The sequence below is a fragment of the Natrix helvetica genome (genome assembly GCF_964273705.1).
Source record: "Natrix helvetica genome assembly, chromosome: 1".
NCBI classification, from domain to species: domain Eukaryota; kingdom Metazoa; phylum Chordata; class Lepidosauria; order Squamata; family Natricidae; genus Natrix; species Natrix helvetica.
This window is the reverse complement of record NC_138548.1, coordinates 270124522-270141268: the sequence shown is the minus strand read 5'-3', so window position 1 is coordinate 270141268 and position 16747 is coordinate 270124522. Positions and strand designations below refer to the sequence as shown.

The 16747-nt window shown below is 41.3% G+C and overlaps 1 protein-coding gene across 2 annotated transcripts in view; it reads right to left on the bottom strand.

Annotated features, from left to right (window-relative positions):
* UBTD2 (ubiquitin domain containing 2) overlaps positions 1-13653 on the bottom strand; it is an 82537-nt gene extending 68884 nt beyond the window's left edge. The window contains exon 1 of one of the 2 annotated variants that reach the window (XM_081942248.1): positions 13520-13653. In XM_081942248.1, the coding sequence (XP_081798374.1) occupies positions 13520-13589 (70 nt within the window). In that variant the 5' untranslated portion in view covers positions 13590-13653. The remainder of the gene's footprint in view (positions 1-13519) is intronic. The other variant, XM_081942249.1, reaches the window with a different exon arrangement.
* Between the last annotated feature and the right edge of the window lie 3094 nt (positions 13654-16747).

The window sequence follows — 16747 nt, the reverse complement described above, 5'->3', positions numbered from 1 at the left end:
AAATCTAGAGGAGCAGAATCTGAGAGGAAACAAATCTGCATCCTGGGTTTCAGAAGAATGAAGTCTGATGATCTAAGACAGTGATGGCGAACCTATGGCACGCGAAGCCATTTGTCGGGGCACGTGAGGCGCTGCCCTGTCAGCTGGCCAGTGCGCAGCTGAGTTCACCCTTTTTTAAAGCCATTTTTCACCCTCCCCAGGCTCCAGAGGCTTTATAGGAGCCTGGGGAAGGCGAAAAGAGCCTCCCCCCCCCCGGAGGCTTCATGAGCTTCCCTGACACCTTTGGAGCGCTCAAAACGACCCTCCGAGCAAACCGGAAGTCACTTCTGGTTTGCTTGGAGGATCGTTTTGAGCGCTCCGAAGGCGTCAGGGAAGCCTTCGGATGGTCCCTGAAGCCTTCGGAGTGCTTAAAACAACCCTCCGAGCAAACCGAAAGTCACTTCCGGTTTGCTCGGAGGGTCGTTTTGAGTGCTCCGAAGGCTTCAGGGACCATCCAAAGGCTTCCCTGAAGCCTCCGGAGGGCTTCCGCAGGGGCGGCTGTTTTCACCCTCCCCAGGCTCCTATAAAGCCTCTGGAGCCTGGGAAGGGCGGAAAAAGCATGTAAAAATGGGGGGAGCGCCTGTAGTGCGCGCATGCCCACTGGGGGGGTCGCACATTGCATTATGGGTGCGGCACGCCCGTACACGACCCCCCTGCGCTCCCCCCCACTTATGGCACATGAGCCAAAAAATGTTCGCCATCACTGATCTAAGAGAAGGTAGCTAGGATTCAGTATCTTGAAATCTTGAAAGAGAAAAGGATTCAGGAAGAATGGGGAATTATGTGAAATGAGATACCAAAGACCAATCACTAACAATTCTCATAAGGAAAAATAAGGGAAATGGAAGCACAGAAGCATACTTAAATAAAAATACAATGTTGCTTCTAGAAAGGAATTGGAGAGACTAACGCTCAGAATGAGTTGTAGTTCATGAAAGATGCCAAAAACAACGAAAATAATTATTTGGCTCATTAGAAACAAAAATTAGCCAAAGAGGGAAGAATTCCATTGTAAGCAAAAACTGGCAAATGGAATTGTGAAAAGGCTGAACTAATTAACTCCTTTTGTTTATTTTTTCAAAAGAGAAATGGAAACCTAACCTATTATGCCACTGGGTAAAGGCAGGAACCGTAGCTTAGTATAGACAATGAGAAAGTAGGAGAGAACTTAGCTAATTTAAATAACTTCAAGGCCAGATGGATTACAGATAATACAGAAGAAACCAAAAGTGATCACAAAGCTACTGATGATAGTCTTTGAAAACTTCTAGAAAACTGGCAGGATGATAGAAGACTGGTGGAGAGAAGTGTCCTCACCTAAACAAAGGGTAAGGAGGAGAACTCGGGAAGCTATAGACCTGTTAGCTTGACAGTTGTATCAGGCATATTATCAAGAACATATTATCAAGGATATAATATTGTATCCAATTTTCGATATTGCCACAATCCTGTCTGTGAACACTCGGATGGGCAAGCTACAGTTAACAGATAACAGATTAATAGAGTTGGAAGAGACCTTGTAGGTCATCTAGTCCAACCCAAGCAGGAGACCCTATGGCATGTGTGCCACAGGTGGCATGCGGAGCCATATCTGCTGGCACGCCTGTGGTCAGTTCTGGCATACATGTGCATGCCAGCCAGCTGATTTTCGGCTTTCTAGAGAGCTGTGGAAGGCAGTTTTCGCCCTCCCCACGCTTCAGGAAAGCCTCTGGAGCGAAAAACAGGCCCAACAGGCCAACCAGAAGTTCAGAAACAATCAGTTTCCAGCTTCCGGAGGGCCTCTGGGGAGGGCTGGGGAGGCCATTTTCACCTTCACCAGGCTTCAGGAAAGCCTCCGGAGTCGGGGGGGGGATCATGCTTACATGCATGTGGGGGGGGAGGATTGAATTGGTGTGGGCATGCGTGCATGCACGATAGTGCGTGTGCACACAATTTTGGCACACCATAAGAAAAAGGTTCGCAATTTCCCTACATCATTTCTGACAGATGGCAGTCCAATCTCTTTTTGAAAGTCTCCAGTGGTGAAGCTCCCACAACTTCTGAAGGCAAGCTGTTCCATTGGTTGACTGTTCTCACTGTCAGTAAAGTTTCTCCTTATTTCTAAGTTGAATCTCTCTTTGATCAGTTTCCATCCATTATTCCTTGTCTGGCCTTCAGGTGCTTTAGAAAACAGGTTGACCCCCTCCTCTCCTCCCCCTCAAATATTGGAGGACTGCTGCTCATAGGTTTATCCCCAAAATTCATGCCTCACTAAACTTATTTTGTCTTTTGATAGAGTTACTAACATAATAGATTAGGGAATGCTGTAGACAAAGGGTCCCTAAATTCTTCAACTCATTGATCATGAACATTCAGATTGTTCATCAACCTCTATATATCATATATTTCGCTCTCACAGAGAGGGACTCCTCCGGGTGCCGTCCACTAAGCAGTGCCAGAGGGCGGCGCCCAGGAGTAGGGCCTTCTCTGTGATGGGCCCAGCCCTCTGGAATGACCTCCCCCCCCCCCGACATTAGGACAACTACCGATCTCCGCTCCTTCCGTAAGAAACTCAAGACCCACCTGTTCCAACTAGCCGGCCTGGCTTAAATAAGAACTATATTCTCGAATCCCCCCTGGCAATTTTAAATGGTAAATTTTGGGCATTTTAATTGTTAATTTTATTGTACTGTTTTAACTATATGGCTATTTATTTATGAAATTGTACAAATGTTTTATGTATATACCTGCTCCATACCATATGTTTATATATTTAATTGTACGCCGCCCCGAGTCCCTTCGTGGAGAGGGAGCGACTTATAAATTGAATAAAATAAATAAATAAATAAATCATATGAATTTTAAAAATAAATACTACATTAACCTATAGTGCTACAAGTACTATAAGGCTGATTGTGCAACCAACCCTAATAAGCATCTTCCATTGATGCAAAAAGAAAACCACCGAAACAGCAAAGGGACAAATGATCAGCTCCTAACTGACAAGATGGTTTTGAAATCTGTAAGAGAAGGAAGACCAATTTGAATGTGGCTTGGTTTGATTACAAATCATTTAACACGGTGCCACATGAGTAGATAATGAAGTGCCTAGAAATAACAGGAGTCAGTAGAAATATCAGCAGCTTTGTACACAGATCAATGGCACAGTGGAAAACATAGTTGCTGGTCAATGGTGATAGACTGATAGAAGTTAACATCAAGAGAAGAATCTTTCAAGGACACTCACTATCGCCACTATTGTTTGTCATTACGTTGATTCCTCTGTCAACAATACTGAACAAGTCAGGCCAGGGCTATCAAACAACAAAAATATCTGCCAAGCTATCTCACTTCCTCTACATGGACGATCTAAAGTGTATGGAAAAACAACATGCCAATGGAATTGCTGTTCAACACTGTCCCAATATTCAACATAATTTACAGCCAAGATATTGCAGTAAAATTTGGACTGGACAAATGTGCCACTGTTGAAGCAGCTTACATTCTGGACAATACCTTTAATATTAATAATCAAGATCTGTCTTTCCCAGGTCCTTGGGGAAGGACTCAATAGATGGGGAAAAAACATCAAATCCAGTTTAAACAATCTGGTTGACTGTGTGACAAACAAACCATAATAGCCCCTTGAATTGTCCCATCAACCCTTGAGGATCAATAATTGATACTTTGGGGTACCCCACTGTACCTGTATTTCAGAATACCCTTCAACAAGTCTCTGATATATTCTTTAATGTATTTATTTATTTAGTGCCTGGCAAACAGGGCCAGAGGGTTTATCCATGGCTCCACTTCAACTTAGAGAAAGATATCAAGTAGAATGTGACAAAGTACTATGCTGTTAAATATTTATCAATGATTTGGATGATGGAGGTGAGGTAATACTTACAACCTTTATAGCTGATATAAAGTCAGGGGGCTGGGTGGTAGTATTTTAGAGAAGATAAAACATTTTAGAAATATCTAGATGGGCTTGAGCAGCTGAAATGAATAAGGTCAAATTTTATAGCAAATTCTACATTAGAGTAGGAAAAATTAAAGGTACAAGAATAGGATGGAAGAAACCTTGCTTGGTAGCAGAACATCTGAAAAAGGTCTTGTTGACCAAAGGTTAAACATGAATCAACAATGTGATGCAGCTGCTTCAAAGACAAAGCTATTTTGGGATATGTTACTAGGAACCTACAGTTCAGATTATGGGAAGAAAGTACAGTATTCCATTTCACACTGTTGTGGTCAAATCTCACCTGCAACAAAATATTCAGTTCTTGGTCACCAATTTGAAAAGAAAAGTGACAAAATGATGCAGATTCAGAGGAGCATAAGAGACCCTGAAACAAAGCTTGTGAGGAGAGTTCACGCTCCATACATTCAGCCTACATAAAAGGTGACTGAGGTAAGATATGATTACAGTCTTTAAATATTATGAGAGTTGTTACACTGAAGAAGTAGACTTATCATATACTGCTCTAAAGCAGTATTTCTCAATCTTGGCAGCTTTATGATCAGTGATGGGTTACGGCTGGTATGCCCCTGTACGGATGTACCAGTGCCTGCTGGGAGCACCAGGTACCGTTCCAGTATGGTGCTCCGGAGGGCCCACCTGCCCGCCCACCCTCCTTACCTGTATTTGACCCAACTGGGCCATTTGCATACACGCACGGAGCGTACAGCACCTGCGTGACGGTCCGCCGAGCAGCTGGAGCATTGCGGGATGTAGGTGCACATGTGCTTGCAGCGCACGTGGTGGACACTCAGCCCCATCGCAGAGTACCGGTTGCAACGGGATCTGGAACCCATCACTGTTTATGATGTGTGAACTTTAATTCCCACAATCCAGCATGCTGCTGGGGAATTCTGGGAGATAAAGTCCACACATCATAAAGTTACCAAAAATGATAAACACTACTGTTCAGGGCAAGACCAGGACCCAAAATTAAAACTACAAAGAAGTGGATTCAAGTTTTACATCAGGAAGAACATCCTGATTGAGCTGTCAGTTAGCAGAACTGGCCTCCACAAAAAAGTTGTAAGTTCGCCCTCACCAAAAGTCTTTAGTAGGGATGGTCATTGTCAAAATATGATCTAAAATAGTCTTTCTGAACCTTGACAATGTTAAGATGTGTGGACTTCAACTCCCAGAAGTCATGGGGCTGAGATAATTGCTTAATCCTGCACTGAACATGGGATTGAATAAAAAGACTTCTAAAATCCCTTCTAACTCTATGATTTCATCATAATTGAAAGCTACAATTATATATCGTTTTCATTCTTTTCCTTTGCTAAATTTGATTAGTATTTTTTTGGCCTTTATGTATTTTCAAAATTTAAAGTATTTCTCATTCACCACCTGAATTTTTTTGACAGAAGTGTTCCTAACAGCTATTACTTCTAAATTATGTACCAAAATATTGTGGAGCAGCTGTCTAACTATTAGTAGATGGAATGGTATTGTGTTCTTGTATTGTGTTCCAATGGGAATGATCGTTACCTGAATGTCGATTCTAGTGATGAGAGCAGGAAGTGCTACCAAGGTTTCTGATAGGGTCAATTCCACTCTGGAGGCTTCCAGGCAGCTGTCCACCACTAGAATTTATAACGCCTCATGGACAGAGTTTGTCAGGTGGTGCACAGCGGCATCCATTTCTGCAGAGGATGCCTCGGTGCCTCAAGTGTTACACTTTTTGCAAGATGGTTTGGACAGGGGACTTGCACATAACACCTTGCGACGCCAGACGGCGGCGCTCTCCACTATTTTACCAGGGAAAGGTCAGGTGCCCTTGTCTCATCTTCTTTTAGTGAGGTTTTTGAAGGGGGCAGCAACCTTGCGCCCCTTGTTATGCACAGATTCCCTACATGGGATTTACCTTTAGTTCTCCAATCAATGACAGATCCTCCATTTGAACCAATTCGCATAGTTGCCCTTCAATTCTTGACATTGAAGGTGACCTTTATAATTGCCATCACATTGGCTAGACATATTTTGGAGCTTAGGGCTCTGTCTTCTCGCAACGATTTATGCATTTTCCATCAGGATAGGGTAACCTTAAGATTAGATCCTGCTTTTCTTCCCAAAATTAGTACTCAATTTCACAGGGTGCAGGAAATTGTGTTGCCAATTTTTGTCCAGCGCCCACTCAAGTCAGGGAACATCTATGGCACAGGTTGGATGTCCGGAGGGCATTGAGGATTTACCTGAAGCGAACGGCTTCATTCCACAAATCAGAGGCCCTTCTGGTGTCATTCCAGCCTTCCACTCAGGGTGCTAGGTTAACATCAAACACAATAGGTAGGTGGTTGAGGAAGGCTATTACATTGGCTTATGAAGCCAAGGGCAAGGTTCCGCCACAGGGTATTACCGCACAATCTACTCGCAGTGCGGCCACCACGGCAGTATGGGCGACCAGAGCGCTGTTTAAGGACATCTGTAGGGCTGCTTCTTGAGCATCCCCTACCTCTTTCATTAAACACTATCGATTGGACGCTTATGCGTCTGCTGAAGCATCTTTCGGACGCAGTATTGCAGCAGGTAGTGGCTTCTGTAGCCACTACAGATACATAACTTGTTCCCTCCCTAGGGACGGCAGCTTAGGTATGTCCCGATGGTAGCACCTCCCACTCTCCATCATTGAGAACGATCATTGGCACTTACCTGAATGTCGATTCTAATGATGAGAGCGGGAGGTGCTACCTCCACCCTAATTAGTGTAGTGGCTGGGGGAGGAGGTATCCTTGTTGTGATATTTATTCCACAGGTTTTCTCCCTATGACCTCGAAGAAACTGGGCAGAGGGAGCAGAGGCGTGGCTGCAACAATTTCTCTGTCTATGGACCAATCAGGATTGACAATAGCCCGATGGTAGCACCTCCCGCTCTCCATCATTGAGAATAAACCCATTTCTGTTGAATTAATCCATTTAGATTTTTTAAATGGCTCTTTCCCAAAAATGCTTGAATTTGACCATTTTCTCCCTACACATGCACACACACACACACAGAAACATATTTCCAAGTTTTTTTATCTGAATAAAAGCTGAAAAATAAAATCTAATTTACAGTTAAGTTGCAACCAACCGAAGCAACGTTTGTTATTTCTCAGGAAATATTTCCAAGCTATTAATCCACACAGTTTCAATGTGTATATTATTGCTTATTGGATGCTTAATATTTCTTCACTGCATATAAACAATGCTTGAAGAGTTAAATGTTTACCTACGAGGTTTGCTACTATTCTCTACTGCTGGAACCTGTGATACTTTTAGATTAATTCTAAAGAATTCCAGTGATTTCACAGCAAGGCTCAGGCTATAATTTTAATACTGTAACATCCTCTTAGGGAAATGTGCTATTGTACACAGCGGAATTTACATCTGAGTAAACATACATATTATTATCCTTGTGGTTCGATTCTAATACCATTTACTTGGATGGACATCTTGCTTTCTTATCACACAGTTTAATAACATATTACAATAATACATAAGCTCAGCTCTCAGTAGCTCTTACTAATCAATAAAACTAGGATATAGATATGAAGTCCAATAGGTAGAATACTTTCTTTGTGATCATAAGAAGAATACCTACTTAACAAAAACAATTTATTTCTCCTTTTAAAAAATCAGTTCATAAACAGAACACCACTTCTTAAATTAAACACCTGAAAGACCTTTAAAAAATTATATATGTTTGAATGAATACTTTCAGTATGGGACCCTCCACTAGAGTTTCAAAGCTTGTCTATTTTATGTTTGGAATAAGAGAATAGTTGCTGGAAGTTTACTTCGGATGGAATGTGGAGATCATAGAGAAATAATTACTTTATCATCACTTAAGGTTTGTTCAGTTTCTATAAATTATCCATTTATACTGAAAGAATACAGAATAGGACCTCCAGAGTAGAATACACATTTATCAGGCAAACTAGAATTATACTAGCAGTTAAAGTAACACTAGGATGTAATGTTAAACTACACAAACTTTCCTTTATAATAAATAATGCACAACTTTGGTAGAAGATATTCCGACTACTAAAACCCAGAGTTTATGTTCATTAAAATCCAGTTTTAGTTTTTCTAACAGCCAAAAATCCACAGATTCTTTGAACCATGCAATTGTACTTTGGGATTTTTGTCTTTTCCTTAGACAATTGGAAAACACAAAAAATACTGTGAAAAAGCATTTCACAATCATGGCCATCACTTCGTTATGCTGTGCTGCATTCTCCAACCTTTCTCTTCCAATTGTGGCAATAATTATCCAAATCCAAATGAGTTCTGTAGGCCACCCATTCTGAATTAAGAACAGATGCTTATCCTGGATGAGCAGATTTTAGATGACCTTGGAAATCATAACAAGATAACTCAGAAATAACTAGTTTTACATTGTGGGAAATTTCAGTCTTAAGACAAAAACTGAAGTACAGAAGAGTTATGAAATAGTTTCCTTGATAACATTTAGAAATGTACCAGAAAGCTTGAAAAAGCATGTTGAAATCTTTTTGGGATTTTATGACATATGCCCTTTACTGCTTAGAAGCCATGTTAACATTCTGCAACTGCCAAGAGTTGATATCAATTCTAATCTTACCCTACAAATCATGCAAATGGTATTACAGAAATGCAATATATTAAACCACACATGTATGTTATTTATATAGCATCTTTCCTTACAACAATACTAAACAGATGGCAACAGGGCTACTTTTTTCCTTCATTAAAAACAACAATATCTCTAAATGTGAACTTGTAGGAAGGAATGAGATGCACAGTCGATTTGGCAGAATAAGTCTCCAATGTGTAATCATAATTTCTATGTTATGTTTCTTGATTTTTATGAAAAAAATATATACTATCAGCACAATATTAAGAACTGGAGCTACATAAAGAAAGAAGAGAGGAGGAAGCAAAGTTCTGGTTAATGCTAATAAAAGTTTTCCAACACATCCAGAATTTCTAGCACTATTAGCAATATAAAAGGTTTGCTATTCCTATTCCGACATCTAGCTTTGGAATCCTACTCATAAAATTTCCTCTGGTTAGTTATAGTCCAAGACTATACTTGGCTTAGGAGTATTTTTAAGATGAGAGAAACAGAGTACTAGACATTTAACTTGTATAGTTGTTATTTTGATATCCTATCCATTTTGTCTAGTTATATGCTTCTATTTCTTTTTCTATTACCACTGGTCATCTCAGGAAACTTTAACAGTAAAAGAAGAATGAAACTGAATTGTTGGGTGTACTCTGAATCATGAACAGGCAAGGCACATGTCATAAAGTCAGCAAAAGGTAAAAGGATTACTCTATAATAACTCATATATAAAGTAGTTGGCTGTCTTCTTTCATTTATATCTATATTTATAGCATTAACTGTCTACTATGACAAATAACTACAAATTACTCTAAAATGGCAGTGGTCTTATTTACCTTCAGATATGTTAACTGACACTGTAACTGGAAAAATCAATGGTATCCAAACTGAGCCAAATAATTTTTTTAAAATATTAGGAACCTTCTTTCAATCTTTCACTGTTTGGAAATAGCAAACTTGAGAAATTATACTACGTGCTGAAAAGGCCACCAACACTATAATTAGATACACTAGCTGTAATGATAATAACTTTGTCCCTGCAGCAGTTAAATTATTTAGAGCCAAGGTATAAGCCTTCTGCTGAATGGCACACAACCCTTTGGCTGCAAAGATGTAAATCAAAAATGTTATGCTTTGCTTGCCTCAATCTGGGCCAAACTATCTTATACGGCTAGAATTGGATTGTGGTTGTGAGGAGGCTCATATGCGAACTGGACATTTGAAATACAGGTTAGAACAACTTTTTCTGGGGTCAGACCCTAGCCCATGCAATCCTTGCTGATAAATCAATCACGGGGAAAAATAGTACAATCTTTGATTTATCCTAATAGCCTTTCACACCAATTCCTGATAATGATTGGCCAGAGAAAGATATCTTAAAGGTCAGAGTCATGATTTGGATTTAAAGAACATATTCAAAGTTTCAAACAATTGTTACAAGGGTTTCTGTAACAGACCTTTCACTATTTGGAATTTTCTAACATCCTTTCTGTCTTGTACAGAAGGGCATTCATACTAGCAAGATTTCTCTTCGAGGATGTTAGGCGGGAAAGTTCAGTAACATCGCATTATTATTATTAAGACAATAAGATGGTTTTGTACATCACATATTGCTATGTTGCTCTCTATGCGATATGTGGTGGTCAGAGTTATATTTCTTATCCTTACGTGTAAATTGTCATGAAATGGAGCTTCTGCTAGCAGACTGGTCTATCTAAATTTCTTTGAAAGTTATTAAATTGTGTTCAATTGTGACTGCTGTGAGAAGATACTGGTTCTAATTTATCTTCAAGTTTGGATCTGAGTAAGTTAGTCTACAAAAAGTCAATATTTAGTGTTTATTACCACTACCACTCTAACACATTAATTCCTCATTGCATTTTTTTTAATGTATAATGTAGTTTTCTGTCTCAGTAAACTAAGTAAACTCAGTGAACTAAGCTTTCTTTTTCCATTGCACAGTTAAGAGGCCTTAATGATATTAGTAATTGCCAAAGGAAATAATAGTTTTAACATAGGATTTTAAAAAGAGTTTATCAACATTGCAATAGAAAAACTGAGTAACCACAAAACCATTGGATCTGTTCAGAATAAAAAAGTAATATACCATAAGCCATGCTGCTGGCCTATATCACTGTAATAGCAGATTGGAGAAAACCACATGAAATTCATCCAACAGTGCTCTGGTTCTGTGAACACACTTCAGGTCTTAGTCACAAAAATAACGTGATAGGAATTTCTTTTGGCCAAGCTATCAATATACCTGTTGATTTATTTCAGCTTAAATTTAATATGTAAAAATAACAATTATATGGTAGATTTCAGCTGATACTCCTTTTGTAACATAGGAAAACCACATAATGGCATTATTGGTCATTTAGATCCCATTGCAATTGAAGAACAGTTTACAACACAGAGATGCACCAACTCTCATGCCTTTGGTCAACTAAACTGCCAAACAACTCCACATAAGAAATCCAGCTGAATTCAGCTCTATCATGGAAAAAACTGCATAAAGGACAAAATGACAACCCAATAGGAAAGACATACCTTGATATCTGTATGTCAAATTCTTGCCTAAATACTTAACATATATACTTTCAAAATTTATTGTATTTAGTAGATTTAACAGCAGTCTCAAGAGAAAAATTGAGATTGACACTCTCCACTAAGTGGTGAATTAATGAACACTAATAATTTCTTATAATTCAGAGCCCTAAGAAATCAAAAGCTACATTTTAGAAATGTCTAAGATAAAACTCTAAAGTGCAAGATCTGCTTGTAATAATTTGCAAGAACCTGTAAATTGATCTAGCGCTGCAAGTGAAATTAGAGACAGAAGTGACCTAGTAGGATAATAACTGTAGTCTCAACCTCAATAGATCTGTTTTTGAACTAGTGTTGTAATGACAATGCATTTCTAACTTCAACACAGTACTACATCTCTTGAAATGGTTAGTGAGATTAGGCATTCATCACAAATGCATATTACTAAAAAGCAAATAATTTAGACAAAATTTTGAGAATGACATTTTTGCAGGTACATTACACTACATTAGTTATTTCATGTTAAAAAATAGAAAAACTACTGTTCTCCCTGGTTTGTTCCACTGTGATACACAAGTATCTACCTAAATACTTTACGGTATTTAAATAAAAATAGGGGGAAAACCCCTCTAAAATATATTATTGTGCAACCAATATTCAACAAATTGGGATTTACGTCTGAGAATCACATTATCAACCAAATATAAGATCTCTCTTCAGTGATTAAATTTTACCTTAAACCCTGCATATAATTCGCGCAGATTGGGCAATCCATAAAATGCAAGCACTATATTAGATGGTATTTATTTCAAAATACAAAATGATGCCCAACAGAAGTGGAATATAGTTAAATCAAGGCCAAAAAGGATCCATAATCCCATTGTGACCAACTATTTATATGCTTTCATTGTGCAAAATACCATAGTCTTTAATATAATGATACCCTCTATCTAAAAAATAATTCTTAACTATTCATTGAGCTATAAGATGAAGATAAAAGAAAAAAAAATCACATCTAAGACTATTTCTTCTATGACCTTCCATTGCCTCATAATACCTAACCAGCATGGCAGCTTCTTAACAATGGATGACATTACTCAGACATGGTGAATTATCTAGGCCCATCTGAATGGCAACTCTCACTTTATTAGACTTGACACTAGTTAAGCCTGTGATATTTCACTGTCCTGGTTATGATAACTTAAGCAGACCCTTAGATTTCTGTAATAGATGTTCTATAATCTATAGCTATATGCCATACCAGTAAGGAGAACAGCAGCCACTGTTTTATTAGAAACCACAGGGGGCATAACCCTTAAGTGGGTGGTAAATGCTCTCCAGGTGGCAGAAGAGGAGACAATCCTAAAAGGGGGGAGGGAGGGGAAAACCTATCCTCCCCGCCTGATTATCATACAATTGTATGCAGAGTTACAAACAGGCAAAACATTAGCACCCAGCAACTTTTGAGCGCAGTCTGCTTTAAGGGAAAGAAATATTCTAACTTAAAGACTTCCCTTCTCTGGCACAATTAGATATTTTGTATGCTTCAGGCTATTCTGGAGTTTCAGAAGGCAGGGGATTTTTAAGAAAAACCACCTTTGCAACAGACTGGTTTCCCACAATGTCACTGTTAAAGGATAATCCATTGAACTATAGGTGAACACTGATGACTCTTTCTTAAGGGAATGCTCATCCCCAATTTCTACCTGTCATCAGGTCAGGAGGCTGGCAACCCTAAGTTATCAATAACATGCATTGTACTTCTTAAAAAAAATAAAAAAGAAGTAGCAGTTCCTAAAGTTCTTTGGAAGAGAAAGGATTCACGGTTTTATTAGTGTCCTTTTTTTTCTTAAAGAAAGTGGGTGAGACTAAGGGAGAGAAGCAGGCCACCTTGGGCAGAAGAGCAATTCTCCCCATCCCTGAAGTGGGTGAGACGGAAGGCCGGGGGGGGGGGGGGATACTTTTCACTTCAGTCCCACCTTCTCTTTCAGGTCAGGGGCCTTACCCCTAGCCCTGCCCGGGTCCCTGAAGGACCCGCTCCCTGTTGGAGAGCTCCCGCTAAGCCTTTTAGTTGAGGAAAGTTGGAAGGAGGAAGAAGAGGAGGAGAAGGAGGACCACTTCCAGGAAGCGGGGCGCTCTCTCCAGGCGGAGGAAGGCAAGACAGACGGGCAAGTCTCCCAAGAAAGGGAGACCGCCGAATGGGGGGGAAAAAAGGAGAAGAGGAGGAGGAGGAGGAGACGGCCGCCGAGGGCCCCTCCCGGCTTCCCTCATTGTGAGAAGCAGCTGCCTCTGCTCGCCTCTCTTCCCCGCCTCGGCCAAGAACAGCCCAGCCCCTCCGCCGCTCTCACCTCCGGTGCCGTCCGAGTTTTCATTCAGGCTTCCCGAGGAGTCGTGGTGAGAGCCCACACACCCGCCCATGGGGCCCGGCCGTCCCGGCCCGGAGACCCCCCCGCCCCTCCTCCTCCGCCTGCTCGCCGCCCGAGCTTCTCCGTCGTTGTCGTCGTTGCCACCGGTCGGGCAGGCGCGCTGGCTGCGGAGCCGACGCCCCCTCCTCGTTGCGCTTGGCCCGGCCCCGCCTCAGCGCCCGCCTCCTCTCCCCGCCCTCCCCCCCCCGCGCAGGCCGGGAGCGCGGGTGGCGAGCGCGGCAGCCTCTCCGCCGAGCCAATCAGGCCTTCCTCCGCGCCGCTCCGGCAGCCGCTCTTTCCAGGCAGCGCCAGGGCCTTTCCCGGCTGCTCCTCAGCCGCCCCTACGCAGGCTCCTTCTGGCGGGAGGGCCTCCCTTTCTGGTCTGCTTCCCGAGAGCGAGCGAGCGAGAGAGACCGGCGGCGGGGGGCTGCGCGGAAGAGCTCACAGCTGCCCCTCTAGCCCGACGCGGGGCGCCTTCCGAGGGTCTGCTGCCCTCGCCCTATTCGGGCTCGTCACAGCGGGAGCCCCAAGTGTCTTTCAAAGCCGGGCCCCTTTCTCCGCTTCTCCCCTTGAAAACGAAAGGCCACCCCTGCCAGAGCAACGGGACGGATTGCAGGGCCCTACCTATCCTCGCCCCCGACAAAGCTACCTGCTATGGTGGCTCCCGTTGTCGCCACGCCGCACCAGGGGAAAATATCCCACAGCCGCATCCTTCTTTCCCCTTCTCGTCCGTACTGCCCGGAGTTCATTGCAGCCGGTATCAAATGTGCAAGATTTCCCATCTATTCCGACCCCTCCTTTTAGGCATCTTTTTTTCCTTCGTGAAACAGGATTATTTATGGAGAGAACCAAGGATTCCACAATCCTGAGCTTCATGTGTTATTTTCTATCACAATCATTTGCCGTGCTGCGATTGCCCAAGTAATTTTTTTTACTGGAAGGGATGCAGATACCTATTTTAAAAACAGAACAAGATTGGTGTTTACCTACTCGGAACAGCAGTTATTGTCAGGCCTGTCCTTAACATTTGTTGCTTCTTTGGAAACATTGATTTAGAAGGGCTCTCTCACTGTCTGTCTGTCTGTGTGTCTCTCTCTGGGTGTGTGTGTATATATAAAATGGATGTCTGAATTCAGCAGAGATATTTGTAGGTTTAAATCCCTGACTTTAGATGGACAGATGCACATCAGCCCAAAGTACAAAAAAAAAATGGAAAGGTAGGCTATAAATAAGTATTCACATTTTTTTCACCTTTTACTCCACTTGGGGCATGTTTGTATGGCATCTTTTCCACCCTGAAGTTATTTTAAACCATTTTGATGCAGCTGGCTGCAAAATGCTCTGAATATCTCCTTCTGTCATGACTCCGAATGATGAAAAACTAGAAACTAGGGTGAGTCAATCTCTGCTTTGGAGGAGGAGAGAGTGCAAAAATTGGCATTCTGAAAGTGCAACCAGGGGAGACTGCAAAAATTGGCATTCAGTGAATGATGTGCCATCTGAGCTGGTGTACATCCTCAGATAACAAGAATGCCCCGAGTTTCATTTCCTTAAAGTAAAAAAAAAAATCTATTTCTCTGACCTCTCTAAATTACTTGTCCAGGCCAAATGTAGAGCTTTCAGGATCTCAAAACAAACCTGCCAAATGAGTTCTCCCTAGGGCACAAGTGTCCCGGCACCAGGCTCCACTATCCAAGTCCAGAGAAGATAACAGAAAGGAAGAGCTACAGGCTTTACCTCCAAAACTTTCTACCCTGTGTTTGCACAAATCTCTTTGCCTCATTTCCACATATGGCTGTTCTTTTTCTTATTCTTTTTACAGCTTCTCTACTACACCTATTGGAGCCCTGCAGGTAGAACCTGTTTTGTTAAAGATGCAGGGCAAAGTGATTCTAAGACACCTACCTACCCTACTTCCTTGTCTTTACTATTGGTATAGCCCTGTATGTATTGAGATGCAACGTAATAGATAAAAGGAATAACCTTGAGTAACAAAATTAAAGTCTGCAACAGGCAAGTCTGAAGCAAGACTGTAACTGCAAGATTCTATTACTATAACCTTAAAATAAAAGAATTAGTTTGGGTATTTCTGGCTTCCAAGTTTGATGAACCTTGGAAGGATGAATGCCTCAGAAACAACTTGATATTGCTTTGTTGAATTAAAAAAGCTCCTTATATATATATATATATATATATATATATATATATATATATATATATATATATATATATATATATATATATATATATATATATATACACACACACTATATCACATAGAATATAAACAACATACTAGCAATAGCACTTACGCTTGTATACCATTTCAAAGTGCTTTACAGCACTAAGCAGTTTACATAGAATCAGCATATTGCCCCTAACAATCTGGGTCCTCATTTTTACTGATCTCAGAAGGATGGAAGGCCGAATCAACCTGTCAGGATGGAACTCCTGGCAGTAGGCAGAGTCAGACTACAAAGAGGAACCTGTGGTTGCTGGTGGCCAAAGAGGAATAAGAAGACTCAAGGAATGAGAAGCAAATCTGCTTTGGGATGGGAAGGAGAAAAGGATTAAGTTTCTGTAGTCTAGCAATTGGTTGACAGGGCAAGGCAAGACATTCTTTCAATCAGCAAATTATCCCCAAGTTCCACCAGCCTTTGCAGAAAAAACTTCTGCTTGTTCCAGTTTCAGATGAGTGGCACATAGCCAGAAAAAAGCTAATTAAACTCTTCAAACTAGCCAACACCATCTGATTAGGCAACTCCAGAGCCGGCTTTGCACTGGCACAAACTCACAATGCAGCAATGCCTCCATGCAAAACCAGACACTGTCTCCCCCACCCCTTTTTGTTGCACGATTTTACTTAATTTGTCCCTAGCCATGAGTGAACAGCCAAGTATTGTTTCCTTCTTTAAGGTGGATTATCCTCTTATAGGTTCAAGATGTCTAAAATCTGTAATGGTGTTTGTACCTGTGATCTTGGAGACAAAGTCAGGAGTTGTATAGTGACTGTAAACAGAAGTCTTCCTTCCTTCCTTCCTTCCTTCCTTCCTTCCTTCCTTCCTTCCCTCCCTCCCTCCCTCCCTCCCTCCCTCTGCTTAACTCCAAACCTATTCTGGAAGTGTGGGCAAGCCACCTTTCTCATCAGCTAGCCTTCAGTGTAGCCAACTA